At 49.5% G+C, this 21,033-nt stretch overlaps 1 protein-coding gene across 3 annotated transcripts in view; it reads left to right on the plus strand.

The window, feature by feature from the left end:
- The window catches only part of LOC149371871 (uncharacterized), a 70,934-nt gene that overhangs the window by 20,444 nt on the left and 29,457 nt on the right, over positions 1–21,033 (plus strand). For 2 of the 3 annotated variants that reach the window (XM_089566166.1, XM_089566164.1), the window contains exons 2-4: positions 15,605–15,752; positions 17,291–17,568; positions 20,394–20,622. In XM_089566166.1, coding sequence (XP_089422292.1) covers positions 15,725–15,752; positions 17,291–17,568; positions 20,394–20,622 — 535 coding nt within the window. In that variant the 5' untranslated portion in view covers positions 15,605–15,724. Of the gene's footprint in view, positions 1–7,064; positions 7,195–15,604; positions 15,753–17,290; positions 17,569–20,393; positions 20,623–21,033 lie in introns of those variants that run through there. The other variant, XM_089566165.1, reaches the window with a different exon arrangement.

The following is a 21,033-nucleotide window of genomic DNA, read 5'->3' on the forward strand; positions in this document are numbered from 1 at the left end:
TTTGAATCTGGTGGCCAACTATCGTGAGACGACTGTGTACTACAACACACACAGCGCACCACAGTTACCTCTCCCTGCACACTCGCGCACGCTCACACACGCACACACACACGCGCACACACACACACTTACACGCGCGCACACATGCGCCCACACACGCTTACACACTTACACACTCAGGACACTGTATAACTACATGATTGTAGTTTTGCAGCTACAGCTACACAGCTGAAGGTACCGACGGATGTACGAACTCCTGTGGAAACCTGAAAAACTGCCGGAAGTCTACACTTTCTCAAAATTGGCCGCACATAGCAAAGCCTGCAACTGCTCTGCTTATTTGGGCAATATCATCGTGTCATATCGCCCAAAAAAACATTAACGTGTGGGAGGAATCGAAGCCTTCGATATCTACCAAAGAACAGACACACCTGTGAGCCAGGCGTTTATAGCGTGCACTGAGCACAAGAAAGGGCTTTTAAAACACGATGCAAGCCTTCAATAGTATGAGAGTGCTTTTTTCATGTCTTGATATGGTTCTCGTTCCTAAGATAGGAGACTACCGTGGTCCACTGCTGAAGGACATTTAAGTTTAAATTGTCCCAATACAAACACGAGTTCAGGTCTCGTCTGTCTCCTTCTTTTGTCCTCTCTCCCCTTTTTTTTTGCACTAATATGGTTTTGAAGTATATTACAAACATGCACACTTGCTATATGGCAATTGTATTGGATTGAATTCGGTGGCCTACTTGATGATGGCAGTCACAGCTCGTGAGCATAGATAGGTGGATAGATAATTATTAGCTTCCCCTTTGTTTTTGGGGTGGTGACAAGTGCCACCTAGCCAGTAATTCTTAGCGTGCTGAATATCTTCGGATTAACTACCGGCTTTCTTTCCATCTTTAAACTGTTCTCTTGACCTCCAACAATTCCCTAGCTCTCTTACATGTTTCTTCTTTTTGAAAATTGAACATGTCCTGGCTATTCCGTTCATAATGCTTCACGGATTCCTGAGGCGGCATCTTGCACTGAGGGTTAGAGGGTCTTACTCTAGATAAGAATATGTTCAGTCGTTACTCTGTCTTGCATGCGGCAACGCCAAACGTCATCAGTGGTGTCAAATTTTTGCCGGCAACACTTCGTCCTCGACCACCCAGACTTAGCCTCGAAAAGTAAACCATGCACTCCCTTTGTAATTGCCGAAAATGTTTTCCCTTTTACTCTTAGTTTTATCCGTCCGATGCAGCTCCAATGTCAGCTTATTCAGCATCTTCTTTTGCCAGTCAGTACTTTCTGTTTCATGGTAGTCTTACTATCGGTTTCTTCCCTTTGAAATTTCTGTTTATCAGCAAGCAGTCTAGTTCTTCGCCTGAAACTGAATCGGTATAAGTGTCTGAACTTTTGCCACCAATCGTTTCTCATTCATATGCTTCAATCGTTGTTCATACTGCACCGTACTTTTTGCCTCACGCACTTCGGATATTGACTACCCCACATCACATTGAACTGCTCCATTAGTAGTGATTTCATGTGCCCCCAAGGCAAGCCTACTGACTGTGCTCTGCTTTATTTCACGTTCCAAATTTGTGGCAGATCTCAAGCGCACCACAGCGTTTGCAAACGTCAAGCTCGGTACAGTAGCGCCTTTCCAGATTCCCCGAATAAATTCATACTATGTCCCCAGAGCGCGCGATCCTACATGAACGCTGCGTTTCTTTTGGTTTTCTTTATAATTTCCTCCCTTTGGTCTCGCGTGTAGACTCTGCCATCGTTTATTCAGATACCAAGATACTTGTACGCCTCGAACATATGTAACTCTAATTCTTGTAGCGTGACCGTACCGAGCTCATCATTATAAACTATGACTCTCGATTTTCCAGTGCTAAATTTCAGTCCTAGATGCCCCACCTCTTTTCTGCAAATGCCTGCCAAGTCTTCAGGCTTCTCGCGCCGTCTGCTGAAAGAACGATGCCATCGGCCTATATCAGTCCCGGTGTGCGACTTGTCTCCACTTGCCCCATCACCTCCACAGCACAGTGAATCCTAACCCGCTCGTTTCTATCTTCCGTTCAAACTCCCTCATCTAGCGCATAAATGGGAGTGGCGATAAAGGACAACCTTGCCAAAGTCCCTTTTTAACCGCGACTCTTTCTATACCGTCCTTTTACTGCCAATTAGCAGCCACGTTGTTCTTCTTGTAAATTTATTATAATAGCCATATTGTTTTACTGCCCGCACCCTCTGGTTCCGAAGAAACCTCGCGGGGGTTTACAGTAGCCGGGCTCTAAACGACACCTCGGGGAGGCGGTCTGACGCCGAGGAGGGGGAAGTAGTATGACCGAACGCAAAAACCGTCGATGTTGTGGAGTACCAGCTGAGTAGGCCCGGGGTTGACTCTTCCTAAGCCCAATACTTGGTATATGGCCCGGTCAGCCCAGCCTTGAACATTCCCTCCTCTGTGTTGTGTTCGTCGACCAAGCGACGCCAGGCCGCTCCAGCAACCCTTGCCTCCTCCGCGCATACTCGCCGCCCGCTTCCAAGAAACAAGCGCGGGCCGGCCGCTCCAACAAAAGCTAGCACCCACAAAAGCTAGCAGGCGTCTCCCCCGACGGCATCTGGTCCCCACAGCCCCGTTGACGGACGCATTCCCAATTCCCTTACAGTGACCGTCTGCATTCCTACAGCAGCGAAACTGCATTCTTGTACACTCGCCCTATCTCTCTCTCCCTCTAAAGAAATAAACCCCAGTCTCTGCCCAGCAACCGCTTTGAGAGGTTCCTCGCACGCGGGGCTCCCACGCCCCGCACCAACGCCGCCATTAACACTGGCGACGAGAAGTGGGATGTAGAGCGTACGCAGTTCGAGGTGTCGCCGATGGCTACTGGAGGACTGCACGGTGTCATCGAGCCTTTTCGTGGATCGTGGATTCAGCGCCTCACACTCTACCTCGTGGCAAACGATGTCTCCGACGAAGAAAAGAAGCACGCGCTCCTCCTGACGCTATGCGGACCGACACCTTCGAGACTGCTCGCGTGCTGGTCACACCGAAGACTCCCGGAGAAGTCAGCTATGGATACCTATAGTGACACTTCTCCTGAAGCACGTCGATGGCAGACCATCCGAGCTGTACAGCCGTAACGTTTCCAGCGACGTGACCAACTGCCGTAAGTCGATCAGCAGCTACGTCGCAGCCTCAAAAGTTTGACAGCCGACTGCAACCCTGGAGTGCTGACGACAACGCCTGCAACATCGACGACGCCGGCAGAAAGCAAGTCGATCAGCAGCTACGTCGCAGCCTCAAAAGTTTGACAGCCGACTGCAACCCTGGAGTGCTGACGACAACGCCTGCAACATCGACGACGTCGACTGAAAGCAAATCGATCAGCAGCTACGTCGCAGCCCTCAGAAGTTTGACAGCCGACTGCAACACGGGAGTGCTGACAACGCCTGCAACATCGACGACGCCGACAGAAAGCCACTCGATCAGCAGCTACGTCGCAGCCTCAGAAGTTTGACAGCCGACTGCAACTCTGGAGTGCTGACGACAACATCTGTAACATCGACGCCACCAGAAGCGTGCTTTGGACCTGGCCCTGCCATCAAAAAGTGCGTGAAGGCAGCAGCGAGGACTCAAGGGAGTGACGAGCTCCGCAGAAGTCCACGAGACTTCTCAACACAGAAACGGAACGGTTCGTAGGCACCTTGGTCACATTAAACCAGGTGCAGCAGCCTACCCGACGGAAGATCCGCCGCCACACGATCGGACGAACGGACCAGCAGCAAGTGAACAATACACTGCGCCAGCTACGTACGTGATCACGCTGCCAGCGGAAACTTCGCCTGTGCTCGACCTGTCTACAGCGCCCCCCTCCGAACATGGAGAACCGGCGGCCAGTCTGGACGACAGTGCGACAGAACGTTGCGGAGACCAGCCCAACGGTTCCACGCAACAGCAAGCGCTAAGACCCCAGCGTGAACGGCGCCCGCCCGACCGATACGGTGACCACAACTAAGGAGGAAGGGATGTTGTGTTCGTCGACCAAGCGACGCCAGGCCGCTCCAGCAACCCTTGCCTCCTCCGCGCATACTCGCCGCCCGCTTCCAAGAAACAAGCGCGGGCCGGCCACTCCAACAAAAGCTAGCACCCACAAAAGCTAGCAGGCGTCTCCCCCGACGGCATCTGGTCCCCACGGCCCCGTCGACGGACGCATTCCCAATTCCCTTACCGTGACCGTCTGCATTCCTACAGCAGCGAAAGTGCATTCTTGTACACTCGCCCTCTCTCTCTCTCCCTCTAAAGAAATAAACCCCAGTCTCTACCCAGCAACCGCTTTGAGAGGTTCCTCGCACGCGGGGCTCCCACGCCCCGTACCAACGCCGCCATTAACACTCTGTAGGATGGAGCAAGCTAGGGGAGGAAATAAGTGCGCGGTTAGTTGGTTGGAAGCACAAGTGGGTCCCCTTGGAGGTCATGGTGGCCGAAGGCCGGGAGGCCGACAGGCTGACGGTCTAAACTCTAATGGCCGGATCACGCCATACATACTTCCGGTGCGTGAAAAACCGCGAAAAGCACTCGACAGCAAGTAGCTAGTAGGTTGGAAACGCCCGTGTGTTGTGGAGGGGCCCTATAGGTAGCTGACCCCGTGTTAGGTTTTCCGGTCTCCGGCGGTCGGAGCCCGTTGCGTTTGCGGGTGTTCGGGCATCCCGTGAGGTGGCCGCACCATTTGCCAGTCCTGACGCCCTCCCTGTCCTAGCCAGACAGGCCAGTAATGGAGTCAAGACAGCTTGAAGGATCAGAGCAAAAAACTCACTGTCCCCATTCCCGTCCAAAATGGTAAAAAATGGCGCAGTATCTGTCTCACATATCTCGACGGACACCTGAACCGCGCCGTAAGAGAAGGGAGGAAGGTGGGAGTGAAAGAAAGAGAGAAAGAGGTGCCTTTGTGGAGGTCTCCGGAATAATTTCGACCACCTGGGGATCTTTATCGTGCACTGACATCGCACAGCACCCGGGCGCCTCTTGCGTTTCGCCTCCATCGAAACGCGACCGCCCCAGTCGGGTTCGAACCCGGGTACTCCGGCTCGGTAGACGAGCGCCTTACCACTGTGCCACCGCGGCGGGTAGCCGTCCAAATTCCCATAACCCGATTCCTGACAGCCTTCATCCCGTCCTAACCGTCCATCCTTTCCGCTACTTGCCAGAGGAGATCACGGGTGTCTCCCCGGGCCCGCTTCTCCGGCTGAGGGTCGCTATAGTAGCTCCCCCCCACCCCTTTCGGTGGCAAAATTTGACATTGCCGAAGGGCTTCCTCTTTTATTTTATAATTGGATTAAGCCTGTTGTACGTCAGTGGTGCAGGCAGGGGCTATTATTTTTTTTTTCGGTCGCCCCAACCTACTGAAAATTCGCAGATTGCTTCGCCCCTTCATTTTCCAATATGTTACCGTCATTATCAGGTATATGGCAATGCATTTCCTTCGAACTGGTACCAAGTACCTTCAATTGGTTCCAGAGCTTTCTGGATGCCTGCTTATCTCTTCTTCGAATATCTGCCATCCATTTATCGGTTGCAGCCTTTCTTGGGCCATAATTTGGGCATGCATGGTTCGTTTGTTTTTGCACTCGTCCAGTTTCTCTTGAATTTCTGGCAAGGGCCCATTTTCTTGTTTTGCTTTCCGGTGTGCCCTGGAAGCGGCTTGGTGTCTTGATATAACAACTTTAATATCCACGTCCCACGAACATGTTGGTCTTTTTGCCCCTCCACCGGTTTTTCTTAACTACCAAATCTATCTCTCTGAACTACCTCCAGAACTTCACCTTATGTCCGTGATCTATTGGAGCCCTTTCGAATACACTTTTCTACTGCCCCGCCGCGGTGGCTCAGTGGTTACGGCGCTCGGCTGCTGGCCCGAAAGACGCGGGTTCGATCGCGGCCGCGGTGGCTGAATTTCGATGGAGGCGAAATTCTAGAGGCTCGTGTACTGTGCGATGTCAGTGCACGTTGAAGAACCCCAGGTGGTCGAAATTTCCGGAGCCTTTCACTACGGCGTCCCTCATAGCCCGAGTCGCTTTGTGACATTAAACCCCAATAAATCAAACCAAACTTTTTACTGCTTGAGATATGGTCATCGAATGCCGGTCATCCATATTCCGAATTACGTACTTCATGTTATGTTTTCGCGGACCAGCTTCATCCAAGCTGCGCAAGTAAGTGTGCAGCGCCCTCTGGTTGGTGTTTACTTTGAGCGGCAGGTGACTAGTTTTAGACGACGCCTAAAACGACGCGATGCCTTACCCGCCGCGGTGGCTCAGTGATAAGGCTCTCGTCTACAGAGCTGGAGTACCCGGGTTCGAACCCGACCGCGGCGGCCGCATTTCGATGGAGGCGAAACGCAAGAGACGCCCGTGTGCTGTGCGATGTCAGTGCACGTTAAAGATCCCCAGGTGGTCGAAATTATCTGGAGACCTCGACTACGGCACCCCTTTCTCGGTTTCTTCTTTCACTCCCACTTTCCTCCCTTCCCTTACGGCGCGATTCAGGTGTCCACTGAGGTATGTGAGGCAGATACTGCGCCATTTTGTTTTCTCAAAAACCAACTCACCAATTTACCAACTTTGACGCCGTCTCCCCACCCCTAAAAGTCCTCTGTACAGTGACTGCTGTATAAAGCGACGTAGGAATCAAGAAGTGAAGGGGGGTCGCGGCCTTCGGGCTACGGCCGCTTATGTTTTTTCAGCCAGCGTCCGCTTCGGCGGACGCGGTTGTTGCGACGCGCGTCTTTACTCTCTTTTTCTCTTTCCTCTTATCTTTCAACTCTCTCCTATCTGCACGTGGCAGCGGTGGTGGCTCGGCTTGAGCCAGTCGTTGTTGTTGTTGTTGTTGTTGTTGTCGCCTATGACAGAATGGCACATACCCACTCTGGGGGATCGGCCAAGAATCGGGTGGTAAAGGTTGGTATTCACCTGTGCATAGTAAAGGCAAAAGGAAAGCACACGGGAGAATGCAATTTTCCTCTTCATCCTTCTCTCAGTCGCAAACAAGAAGTGAAGAGGAAGAACCGAATCGGGCCTGTCGGCAGGGTGTACATGCATGGCGTGCGGCTTTGGCTAATCACTGCCCTTGCGACGGAATAACGCACTATTACGAAATTACGGCTCTTCGGCGTGGAATTCACTAGTCCTAAGCCCTAAACGGTGAGTGCTAAGTGTCCATTTTGTTATGACGTGCGTCAGTATAAGCCGGTGAGCGTTTCAGGTTCTTGAATATTCGATAGGCTTCCACGCATTTTCTCCCCTTGGCGTAATTCTTGGCCGCCGCGGTGGCTTAGTGGTTAAGGCGCTCTTCTACCGAGTCGGATTACCCGCGTTCGAACCCGACCCGCGTTTCGATGGAGACTGAACGCAAAAGGCGCCCGTGTGCTGCGCGATGTCAGTGCACGCGTTAAAGATCCCCAGGTGGTCGAAATTATTCCGGAGACCTCCACTACGGCACGTCTTTCTCTTTTTTAGAGCGCAGCTCTTTGGCGTCCGTTTCTGGGTTTCGCGTCGGCGTCGGCGTCGGCGTCGGCGTCGGCCTCGTAACCAGCTCCGCCCCCAATGTCACGCTTTTCAATTGGTCGAAATGCTCGTGACGTCACAGTGCGCGAATTTCAAATGGGGCCAATTGTACTTTGGCTAGTAACCATGCAACCAATCAAAGGGATCGTATAGTGATGCTGCAACTAAGTTGGACTGAGTTTAGTTAATTGCTTAATTAATCAATTAGCCTAATTAATATAGAGGAGAATGAAGAGGTCAGAAGAAAAGAAAAGAAAGACGCGCGCCACAGCGACAACAGCGTCCGCGGAAGGAGACGCTGCTGAAAAAAACAGATAAGTACGAAGCCGCGTTCCCTCCACCACCACGCACTTCCCCACTCAGTAAGACGTTGCTCGTTTCATATACGTTGTGTCGAACATCCTAGACAGTTCCAACAATTGACAGGTTAATGACAGAACGCGATGGATAGAAATACAATAATATAAATATGAAATAGCCTAATTAACCTTTCTAGTTAGACCGCATAAATCAATAAAACCGAGAACAAAATTGGTCGAGTTGGGGAATCGAACCAGGGTCTCCGGAGTGCGATACGAGCACGCTAGCCACTCCGTAATGCCAGCTGAATGGTTTGGAATGAACAAAGGCGCGTCTAGCTAATACGGCGTCTTCGTTCACTCCCATCTTCCCCCTTTCCCTTACGGCGAGGTGCAGGTGTCCACCCAGATATGCGAGAGAGAGAGATACATTTCCTTTCCTCAAAAAATAAATTTACCGTCCAGCAAGGCGTACAGCCGAATTGGCGATGGCGTTCTGTGGACTCCCTGGCAGCGTTGCAAGACGCTGTCGCGTTCCACTCTTACAGGCGAAGCTTAACATGTTAACCACACATCAGTAACACACGCAGACAGCCAATGGACGCGTCATTCGCTGGCAGCACTTGATTCATCATTCACAACCACATTCTTAACGTACGCTCCCTTGCCGCACATGCCAAGGACGTACACCACGATCACATTCTGCGCCATTCCTCTGTACTTTGGTTTGCTGAAACCTGGATGGATCCCAACCAACTCGCCCAGCAACACACCTTGCTCCCGAAGAGCCTCTCGAAATCATAGATTTCCTATACTGCTGTGGTGCTCGCAGAGACCACAACAGAGCGGCGGGAGTCGCTATCTACTTGCGCACAGGTCTCTCTGCAATACCAGTCGAAATGTTTGGCACGTCACATGAAGTTGGCGAACTGTGCGTCGCAAAGTTGCCCAACAGCTTGCTGGTAGTAGCTGCCTACTTCGCCCCTACCGCACTCACGAAAGACGTCGTGCACTTCCTGCAACTCGCATTAACCGTCCATCGATCCACACCGATGTTAGTAGTGGGGGACTTTAATGTTGACATAAAGACAAACACCAATTTCCTAACACTTATGCGGGAGAACATCCCGTTCCTCTCGCTCGTAACGCGTCCCACGGCTGTGAAAACCTCGCGAGGCACTTGTATAGATCTCGTCTTTGAGAATCAAGCATTGGTGTACCAAGTCGAACATATATCAGTCTATTTCTCCGACCACAAAGCTTCCTTCATGACTGTCAAGAACTGTTAGTGGAGTCTTTGTTAAAGGAATACGTGTGAAAAATAAAAAAAAAAATTATGTGATAGCGCATACATGTGTTGCTCGATTTCTTTGCCTCAATCTATCGAAAAGGTGAAACAGCTTATTTGCTGCGCTCAAATTTCGCATTACGAAGTAACGTAATCGTCGGTAATTTTTTTCTTTCACTCCCGCCTTCCTCCCTTCCCTTATGGCGCGGTTCAGGTGTCCACCGAGGTATGTGAGACAGATGATGCGGCATTTCCTTTCCTCAAAAACCAACTTGCCGCTGACAACGACCCCGCAATCGTGATCTGATATGGAGAGTGCGATGGCTAATTCCTCGGCCACTTCAGCGTATCGGGATTTTAGGCTGGCGGAGTGGACAAGCGTCTCGACACTGTTGGCGACCGCAACGGCTTATCGTCGATCGTCTCGATATTCAGCAGCGTCCACGAAGCGGGCTTCCCTCGCTTTTCCGTCGATGCTGATGCCATAACTGATGCCAAGCCGCTCGAGTATGTGCCGTCCATATTCGGTGGTCGTCAGCCTTTCTAGTGCTGCGCCTCTAAGTTCGTCCAGCGTGTTATGGATTCCCAGTTGTATAGCAGGAGCTCTGTGCTGGCCGAGTCTGGCACTCCGAGCGCAGTCTTGTGTGCCCTGCGTGCAATGACGTCTATTTTCGAAAGCAAATCAACTGAACTGGCATTACTCCAACAAAAGGAATATATAATAAAGCAACTTGAAAACAAAGCTATTGTCATTGGTGTATTTGTGGACTTCTCAAAGGCTTTTGACCTGGTAAATCATAAAATCTTACTAAATAAATTACACTACTATGGTATCCGAGGAAAAGCGCTCTCACTGTTAAGTTCTTATTTGTCGTTTAGACAGCAAGTGGTGTACATAAATGGTATACGGTCTGAACCGAAGCCGCTCTTCTGCGGTGTCCCCCAAGGCAGTACGCTAGGGCCTCTACTCTTCAATATTTACCTAAACGATGTTGTCAACATTAGCGATAATACAAAGTTTTTCATCTATGCCGACGATACGAGCGTATTTTTTTCAGGTGACAATGTTCATGAACTTATCAAACAATGTAATGCCACAATGAAAGCTCTTGAGGTCAGGTCTGCAGTTAACCTGATGCAAATAAACGAGAGTAAGAGCAAAGCTGTCATATTTAGGCCGAAAAATAAAGTTATCCCACCGCACGATAATATTATATTAAACTCGCGGGCTGTAGAAATTGTCGAGCAGTTTAAATGCCTTGGGGTTATATTTTCTGCCAGTATGTCATGGGATTATCATGTCAATTATATCTTGAAAAAAATAGCTCAAATCACTGGTGTTATAGGCCGTCTAAAATACATACTTCCCACAAAAACTAAGATGCTGGTATACAATTCAATATTCAACTCGCATTTAAACTATTGCCAGTTGGTGTGGGGCACTACAACATTCACTAACCTTGAACGTATTCATTTAATGCAAAAAAGATATCTCCGAAATACATATAATTTACCGTTCTGACATCCAAGTGCAGCTTTCTTTTGTCATTCCAGAGTTATTAAAGCACATAATCTTTATAAATATCGCCTCAGTGTTACTTTTAAAACAGAAATCAAGAAAAATGTAACAGATCTTAAAAATTTAGCAGAACTAAGGAAAAAAGAATCAGTCTATCCAACAAGACGTGGCGAAGAATGGACAGTGCCAACACCTCGACTAAATCTTGGTAGGGAATGCCTTCAGTACACACTTCCATCTCTTCTAAATAGGTATATCCACATTAAACTCGATTTTTCTTTTTCACGTCGTGAACTACATAATTTGTTTTTGAATAACATGGTTTAAGTTTCATTATGTATACATATTGCTGTTTCGTGTATTCTCGGGTGCTTCCTTGATGTGCTTGTTTTTTAAAATTGTATAAACTCTTGTGTTGCCTCCCTGTCAATAATTAGGATTGTAGACTCGTCAAGCTGCCCAAGGGCAGCTTTTTTCTACGATTCCTCCATCTGTAGTGTTAGATGGGAAGTAAACTTTGATTTGATTTTGTTGTTATCCGCTCTCCTCCCTCATCCCTCTTCCCTGTTGGTGACTCTAGTACCCTCATTGCATTGGCAGTCTCGTGCATATGAGCTTCTCGACCGTCTTGCCGTTTACGCCGTTGGATTCGATGATCATGCCTAGGACATCGATTATTTTCACGATGCGGATGTTTCCGCTGTCATTCGTGTGTCGCCTGATTTCTTCAGATTCTGTATTCCGCTTGGATCTGTTGGGTGGTCGTCCTTTCGAGGTGCACGGGTTGGTACAGCAGGAGCTCTCAGGTGTTCTTCCACGACATATGTAGCTTCCTGCAGCGACGATTCGTTCTGGCGGTCAATGCCGTGGTTGACCCAGATCATGATGTCGTGGGCGTAGATTGTGTGTTGGGCGTTTTCGACTTTTTAAAGTTTGCGCGCGAGGCCGATCATTGGCGACATGACCGACCCCTGCGGGGTGCCGGTGCTTCCCAGCGTTTGCTCCTCGAGCCTGTTGTCCGCTGCTACGAGGAGCGCCCTTCTCTCGGAGAGAAAGCCTTTTACGTAATTATAGGCCCTTTCGTCGAGGTTCATACTGTGAGATTCAGGTTAGGATTGCAGAATGGGCAACCCTGTCGAATGCATTCTCGAGGTCGAGTCCGAGATTGGAATTGGTGGAACAGGTCTTGTCGTCCAGGATCTGATGCTTCAGCTCCAGAGTAGCGTCCTGCCTCGAGGTATTTATTGTGTCTTTCTCTAAGATGTTGCAATCGATCACGTAAATCGTATTTTACAGAAATTATGTTCGATAATCGGTCCTATATTGGTTCAATAACCAGTATGTCCCCAAAGCTAGCTGTTTACTACGTCTTATTTTCAATGTACATAATTTATTCTCATTTAGTGTGGGGCTCAATGATAGAAAATATTCTTACTAGTCTTTTAAAGGGGTTGTGAAAAGAAAATGCAGCTGCCCGGTTTTAATTTATACTGCTTCCATAAACATTAGACATGCTGATTCCGAAATATTTCGACTCAATAATGAGTCTGCATTTAATTAAGCCCGTTCGAAATCGCTGCCTTTTTGTGCTCATGAAACGACCATGCGCCGCCGTCGGCTGGCACACGCACTACTCGACTACGTCATTTTAAGATCTTCAGAAACGTACAGATATCTTCAACTTTCGTTTGCCCTAAAATAATAGCTTTGTGAGAAATTCAGGAAGTGAAACAAGGTTTTCCAATTATTTTCACGCGTAATTGCACTCTGTTAAACTGCAGCGCGTGGTCATACATCAATCACTGAGCTGGGACCAGTTTCGGTTTCGGTTCTGCTTCTCCATCCTCCTTGGCTTCAGTATCAGCGGCTCGACATAGCCTTGCTTACGTGAACCTATCTAGGTGGTGTTCCTTGACGGCGGTGGTTTGAGTCAGAGAATCGAGCTGAGCAAGGCCAGCCCATCTCGACGACTCTCTGCTTACATGAACTGGATACGAACGAGTCAGCTATCGCGGCGCGCATCGGCTCAGCGCTTCTGTTCTTTGCTGCAGAAAAATATATTCCAGAAGCGTGAAGAGGGTTAGGCATAATTTGCAGATGGGGCTGCGAGTCAACCCACCCCTTGCAATAGAGATGAAGACTCGAGTCCACGACCGGGTTCGGAGGTTCACGGTCGGGGTTCCCGCAGGCAGAGGTGTCGCGGGCTCTCGGCATGACTGCTACTTGCCGGGCGCGCGACGTGCCGTTGCGAGCGGCGTAACAACGACTGACAGCAGCTCGCCGCCTGCCAACCGATGTCAATGACAGGCCTCAGCGGCGCGTCGCACTGACAAGGGGCAGAATGCGAGCGCGCAGAGCGCCAGCGTCATAATGATGTGGGGGCGCGTTTCTCGGGGCCGGCCTGTCAGCCTGGATGCCGGCCGCCGGCGTCAGAAAAACACGCTAGTATTATTTGTTCACGCTCATAACAAGCACTGGAATAGATGAATGCCAAAAATGAATCATTTTTGAGGATCGTTGGCTGATGCCGAGTTGCTGGCAGTATTTAATTCGGCGATACAAGCAAATTTCATCCCATGACCGCTTTATTTACTGCCTGGTCGCCGCTCGCATAGCTGGCACTTGCTAGCTCCGCTGGCGTCGCGGAAATCGAGCATATCTTTATTTTATTATGGGACAGGTTCACAGTTAAAGGGGTGACGTGAGTAGTACCTTTTACAGCGCTGACCAGTTCCGAAACTCCCTCAGCTGCGGTATCGATAGTATCGATGCAAAACCAGGTAGGCTTAGCAACGACCAGGGCCGCCGGCAAGCCTCGCAGTTCATCGCCCGGCGCGTCCGCAGGCGGCGTCGTTGCCGAAAGCACGGCATGCTGCCACTGCTCGAATATAACAGGCAGCCTTTCTGATAGCATGGCTGTTTTGTCTTTTCTGGTGCGAATGTGAAATACAGCGAGTCTGCAGGCCGGCCGGCAAACCTGGATCCCGTCCGCTGGCGTCATAAAAATGAGCTAAAGATTTTTCTTCACGTAAATAATAAACTGTGGGAGCAAGAAGTGTGGACAATAGATCATTTTTGAGGATAGTTGAACAATGCCGAGTTGCTGGTAGAAGCAGCAACTGTAATACGAGCAAATTTCTTGCCACAACCGCCGCTCAGCTGCCGCTGCCCGGCCGTTGCGGTCCGGCTTGCGCGCCTGGCGTCCGCTATATAGCTCCACTGCCGAGCGCACCGCAACAATGACCATATTTTTTGTTGTGAGACGATGCTGTTGACAGTAAAGCGATGCCAAAATCAGGCATTTTATTATAACCCAGGCTACTTCCGAAGCGCTGTCCACCGCGGCTTCGATGCGAAACAGGCCTAGCGACGACCAGGGCAGCCAGAGAGCAGTGCAGTTCGTCGCCCGGCGCGCCCGCGTCCAGCGCCGCTGCCGAAGGCGCGCTACGTGGGCAGGCATATGCTTTGTCGCCGCCCGAGTACAGCCGGCAGTCTTTCTGATAACATCGCTATTTTGTCTTTTCTGGTGCGAACTTCAGTAGCCAAGCAGCGCAGCGCGCAGGCGCTGGTGTGCGGTGGCAAAGTGTTACACCGGATGTGGGCCGGGCATGAGTCTAGCGGCGCAAAGATGCTTGCCGCTCAGTGTCCCTGCTTGCAGTAGGCGGCAGTTCGCAAGCGGCGACTGGGGCCGTCGCCCGCGTGGTTCTACACGGCTGCCGTAGTCCACCGGGGAATGAATGTCGATGGGCTATCTTTTCGGGCCCCAAATTCAACACGAGCGGAGGAAGTCGCAATAGCTCTCACTGCCGCCAATCCAAAATCGAGAACGGTTAATCACACTCTCGCCAGGCCTGTGAACATTATCTTGCAGTAGAAATATCACCTCGTGCCTCCCAAATTCTAAGACGGGCTCCCGCCGATCCAACTCGCACAAAAGTGATCTGGGCTCCTGGCCACCAGGGTCTACGAGGCAATGAGGTCGCTGATGCGGCCGCCCGAGCGCTCACACACCGGGCTCCTCATATTAGCTCTCCTGGCTCAGCTCTTAAACTGCTTCTGCGGTTCCACGAAAACTTAATTCATTACTGCGACAGCCAATGCCTCTACCCGGCACCTGCCAAGGGGCTCAGTAAGGCGGAGGAGCGAACTCTGCGGCGCCTGCAGACAGGAACCCTTCTCTGTCCTGCCATAGCAAAACATTTTGATCCGAACATAGATGGGCGTTGCCCGCACTGTGGGGAGATCTGCGACATCTTTCACATTTTTGGGGAGGGCAGGCCTTTGTCAGGCGCTACTAGGCGCCTTTAGCTTGCTCTCCCTTGTTTGCAGTCTCTGTACTGGCCAAACGAAACCAATAAATGAAATGAAATGGTGTGGGTATGTACTCAGAATCTTCACCTTCCCCCTTCCCCTACCCTCACCCGAGAGGCATGGGAGACTGCCCTCCTCAACTGCTCTACGCTGGAGTCCCAAAGGGCTCTAGTAAAGCGGGCGCGAGACGGGGCCTCGTCGTGCGGTGTCCCGGACTAGGAACGCCGACCATGTAGCGGGGTTTTCTCACCACCAAACTCCCTTTGAGAATTAGTTTTTCACCACCATCCGCGTTACAGTGGGTTCAAGCTTTACCCTGGCCCGGTGCTCGGCTTATGTCTGGTGAAATGCTTGTGAAATGGGTCTTTGGCACCACATTGTGTAGTTGCAAATACCTTGTGCCATATCGCTCTTTGGCCAAAGCTGTCTTTGTGCCATAAAAAAAAAAAAAACATCGTGCTAAAAAGCGAGGTAAAAGAAAGGGAAATTAGTTGGCACAATTTTCTGGCAATGGGATGCGGCAAAAGGGAAAAGCGTCATTCAAAAAACTCATTCTGTTTACGCAGTTAATCGCATATCGAACCGCCTGAGCGTCTGTCAACTTTTTTCTCTCTCGGAATTAATATACAGGTGCGTCGAATGTGCTATCGCACGATGCTGGTGAAGCCGTCAGTGCTAACATCCGGCAGTGCCAGTCGCTGTGAGCTGTGACCGAGGTGTTCGTGCTCGGCCGGAGACCGGAAATACACCATGTTCCACGCCCATGTTCTACGATTAGGTGAGCTGGTTGTTTTTCTTACAACTTAGCCCATAAAGATGCCTCGCTGCTTACACGAACGTGCTTCTTACAGCACCCATAAACCTTATTTTTTTTCGGTGGTTTGATTTATTTTTATTCACTCCTTGCAGACCCGCAAGGGCACTAAGTAAGGCTGCTGCAGGTTGCAATAACCGACACGAAATTGCAGAGTCATCTTAAAAGTTGAAACGAAAGTTATGGACTGTATGCAGAATATAACGTTATACGATACTAACAAATACAGGTTCTTACGGAATCGTAAAGAAACGGCAAGAAACAAAATAAACAGAACTTGAACAATGGAGAAACGATCTTCGGAAGGCTTCAGCAGTTTCTCCTGAAATGACTGGTGGTTAGATATTGAAGCGATTTGTTTAGGAAGATCACTCCAGTGTTTGATGACACGAGGTTAAGGAGGTGAATTGAAAGTTTTCGCTTTGTTAAAGACGGGCTCGAAACTGAAAGTAAAATATTACCAAGTTGTCTGGACATGCTCGAAACTTTGCTCAAGGAGTGTGGTCTTGTGTTATGAACATGTTTGACAGAGTTAAAAGGGCAACAGTGTGCTGAGTGTCTAGCTATTTGGGAATGTCTTGTTTGATTTTTGTTATGCTAGAATTTATACTGTGTATTTTCGTTGGGGACGAACAAATTTCCCAAGCAGCTCAGTTAATCGGCCCAGCATTGGAAACATAATGACAAAGGTCTGTCTTACAAGTTACCGTGGTGAAACATACAATTTGCAATACTGGGCAGATTACCTGTGCTGATTCGGAATATACAATGAGCTAATTTACGGCCATCAGTCGTGAAACTAGAAAGTTGCACCGTAAGTAACCTAATGTTTCTCTTTGTTGGGTACAAATAGCTCAAATGTACGCCAATATGAGACGTTATGTGCGAGGTGAACCCCAAGGTATCTATAAGCAGTTACTCCATTCATACTAGCGTTATCTACTAAGTAGGTGAAGTTCGATGGGGTATGCTTAGGGGTGAACATGATAAACCCGCAGTTCGCTGATTTCGTCATTAACGATGTAGAGCACCACTGATGCATTACATGTAAGCCACTTTGAGGTGCAAGGTGTTCGCTCCTATTATTGGTTTTGCGGTAGATCATCAGAAAATTGCCTGATATGTGATGAAATGTCATTTGCCAAAGTTCACATAAATAAGAAAAGCAGTGTTCCAAGGAAGCTCCCTTGAGACACACTGAATATATTACATAAGCGGATGAGGGACAACTAGTATTACTTACGAAAGTAACTTTTTGGCTGAGTGTTAAGCAAATCGCTGTTCAGAATTTCAAGCAGATCAACTGACTGTATATCTATCCTCGGCGTATCGAGCCGAGGCGGTCACATAGCCCCACTTACACGTAAATTTCACGTACGCCGAGACTCGTGTCAGATTACGTGCGGGCCATGGACTTCATTCTTTTACACCCAGAACTGTACATGGCACGCTCGGCGCTCTCCCTTCTCTTCCCTTACCTTCCCTTCCCTTCCGTGACGCAGGCTTCGCGTCGCCCCGGCTTCGGAGCGCGCTTCTGGTGCGTCGACTGCAGCGACATGACTCGCGGTCGCTCCATGTGGCCTTCCCGCTGCCGCTGCTTGGAGCCGCCTTAGGAGGAAGTGACCTGGGAGCCACACTGATCGCCCCCCGGCCTTTTCATCGCAGTGCCGCTGTGGTGTCGCGTGTGAGCCAGACCCCTACGAAACGAACGCTCGAACCAGTGCCACTCCCGTACAAGGAGCGACGCATCGTCGTCATCACGTGCAAAGGACTTTACCAGGCCAGTGTGGGCGCACGGTGCCAACTGCCTTTCTTTGTGCAGGCGCTTGTGTGCGCGTGCACTGCAAAGCAGAAAGGGCTATAAGTGACTCGAGCATTAGTCCTTGGGGAATAACTGCCCTGTCACGCAGCCATAGCCGTAGGTCTCTTAGAGAAGCAAGCGTTACTCCCTCAGGAACTAAGCGCAGAGAGACCACCGCCACAGATTATCCCTAGAACGACTTAGCGCTCGCCTTGATGGCTAAGTGGTGCAGTCAGTCGTATTTTACCTGGTTTTCGTTCAGATTGCATGTGCGTGTGTGTCTCGACAACTGAGCGCATTTGGCATTCAACTGAAAGAGGGCAACGAAGGATAGCCAGGCACTGTACTAAATACTGATGCTGAGCCTGGTGGCACCCGCCGCCACCTCGTTTCCAAAGGGACTCTCTCAGTATATACTTCGAGTGTCAATTTTCCCAGGAAGAACATCACTGCTCAGCCTATTCTGTTGTCTGTATCAGTATTTTTCTACCTCTTACTGATCACACGCCATCATTCAGACCAACATTAGTTCATGAACTAGGCACCTTCGTATTTCTACTTCTTTCGTCCTTTCTATAAGTTTATTCTGGACAGGGATAGCTGTATATAGGACTATGCGATAAGCGGCTCCCCCATTGTATCGCGTAACCTCACATAACCTAACTTTGAAGTGTGCCATTTTTGGTCATGCGATACAAGTGGACGTTCTCACGGAGTGGAAAAGGGGATGGCTTACAGCTACAACTACCACACCTGAAGAACATGCAAATTTGAGGGGGCTTTTTTTTTTTTTTCAGCAGCCGCCTCGATGCTTACCATAGCTTGAGAGCATCCGTTTTGAGAAAAGTTTCCGTATTGCAGACTTCGCCTCTGTCTCAAGTCTCAGTACTGCATGCAGCAGCTTGCTTGCAACAGCTCTTGCTTGCGCGTGCGCTCACACACAAACCAGTCATAAGAGGGTCAGCTACAAGGCTCACATGATTACTCTCGTTGGTCGGCATGCAAACACAAGCGAGTTCGGCAGCGACTCCGACGCCGCAGCAACAGGACTTCAAGAGCTGCACAGTGCTACGACTGCTGGTGGTATCTGTCTGGACTTGTAGTGCATCACGTCACTGCGTCACTATAGATGCCACTTTAGACGTCACTGCGTCACTATAGATGCCACTTTAGACGTCACTGCGTCACTATAGATGCCACTTTAGACGTCACTGCGTCACTATAGATGCCACTTTAGACGTCACTGCGTCACTATAGATGCCACTTTAGACGTCACTGCGTCACTATAGATGCCACTTTAGACGTCACTGCGTCGCTATAGATGCCACTTCAGACGTCACTGCGTCACTATAGATGCCACTTTAGACGTCACTGCGTCACTATAGATGCCACTTTAGACGTCACTGCGTCACTATAGATGCCACTTTAGACGTCACTGCGTCACTATAGATGCCACTTTAGACGTCACTGCGTCGCTATAGATGCCACTTTAGACGTCACTGCGTCACTATAGATGCCACTTTAGACGTCACTGCGTCACTATAGATGCCACTTTAGACGTCACTGCGTCACTATAGATGCCACTTTAGACGTCACTGCGTCACTATAGATGCCACTTTAGACGTCACTGCGTCACTATAGATGCCACTTTAGACGTCACTGCGTCACTATAGATGCCACTTTAGACGTCACTGCGTCACTATAGATGCCACTTTAGACGTCACTGCGTCACTATAGATGCCACTTTAGACGTCACTGCGTCACTATAGATGCCACTTTAGACGTCACTGCGTCACTATAGATGCCACTTTAGACGTCACTGCGTCACTATACAGGGTGTTTCACCTAAGACTTTCTGCAATTTTTAAAAATAAGCTATTTGAATTAGATGCGCGCTTTTTCTGGCATAGCATTGTCAGTGGTGTAGTACATCATAATGCAACTAAGACGTGCTAATTAGCAGGCTTGTTAACCAATATTTAATAGTTAACTTTTAAACTATTACCGTTGGGCTCCTTAATTATTGAGAGGCATGCAGCCCACCGTAAGTAATGTCCATATCCGTTTTTAGAATTTCGAGAACGCGATTATCCTCGGCGCTGTGGCCCAACAAATTTCGCCTACATCGCGCCAAAATACATGCGGTTTGAGAAGCTTGCAGGCAAAGCAACCTCTCCAGTGAACCTAACTCGTCGAGATAGCCAAAATTTGTTGGGCCACAGCGCAGAGGATAATCGCGTTCTCTAAATTCTAAAAACGGATATGGACATTACTTACGGTGGGCTACATGCCTCTCAATAATTAAGGAGCCCAACTGTAATAGTTTAATAGTTAACTATTAAATATTGGTTAACAAGCCTGCTAGTTAGCACGTCTTAGTTGCATTATGATGTACTACACCACTGACAATGCTATGCCAGAAAAAGCGCGCATCTAATTCAAATAGCTTATTTTTAAAAATTGCAGAAAGTCTTAGGTGAAACACCCTGTATAAGAGCTGCAGAATTTCGTACGCCGCAGCAGGAACGTCTCACTCTTGCAACAAAGCTGGCAGAGGAGAAAGAAACGATGTCATACTGGTGGACTGCATAGAGTTATAATTTTTGCTGGGGTTCACACGACTGCGAAAATAACAGTAATTTCAGTCTGATGTGTGCAATCCGCTACCGCCAGGCCTAATGTTCAGCGATATTGTTCATGTCGAGTTAATTTTGAATCTACCGCGACCGTTGTTTCCAGATGCAATGACGTCTCTGAGAGTTCACTTCTGAAATGCCTAGCCGTTTCCGAATTCGATGGTGCAGAAATGGCGCGCTGAGGGACGCCACGGCTACAGACGGGCACCAGATTTAGGCGCTGCAGTCCCTGTGGTGTACGTGCACACGGGAATGGACCGTGCCGAGCGCGGTGACCGCGACAAGCGCCCTCTGGCCCTCCTGCTGACGGGGGCCCCAGGACAGTACAGCGACTACAGCCGCAACATCCTTCATCTGGATCAGAACGGTGCGGACGTCATCTGCGTGAACTGGCCCGGTAAGCATGTATAGGCTATAGTGAAACAGATAAATAGCGTCTGTCCTGTGCGTATGTGTTACTGTCCTCGTGCCGAAACAAGCGCTAGCAAATATGAGTGTGAATAGTGAAACAGGTTATTTTCTCTGCACGACGAGAGAGGCGCGCCTGTTTCATAACGTTGTTATGCACCCGCAGCTGTCACTCCGTCCTTCGCGGCACAACCCAGGTGTCCTCCTAGTATGGGACCTCTGTTGTGTTTTTTTTCTGTTGTCACTAATAATAACCCATACGCACGCGTGCACTCTGTGGTTAGAGCATCCCCGCTACGTTAGAACGGACGAACGGACGTAGCCTCTGCAGAGGAAGGACGTTCCTGTCTCGACCTATGCTCTGTAAATAACTGGTTGCGCCGCAACACAGGTCTCGGAC

This window comes from Amblyomma mixtum, chromosome 1 (genome assembly GCF_055824585.1).
Source record: "Amblyomma mixtum isolate Tamu chromosome 1, ASM5582458v1, whole genome shotgun sequence".
NCBI lineage: Eukaryota > Metazoa > Arthropoda > Arachnida > Ixodida > Ixodidae > Amblyomma > Amblyomma mixtum.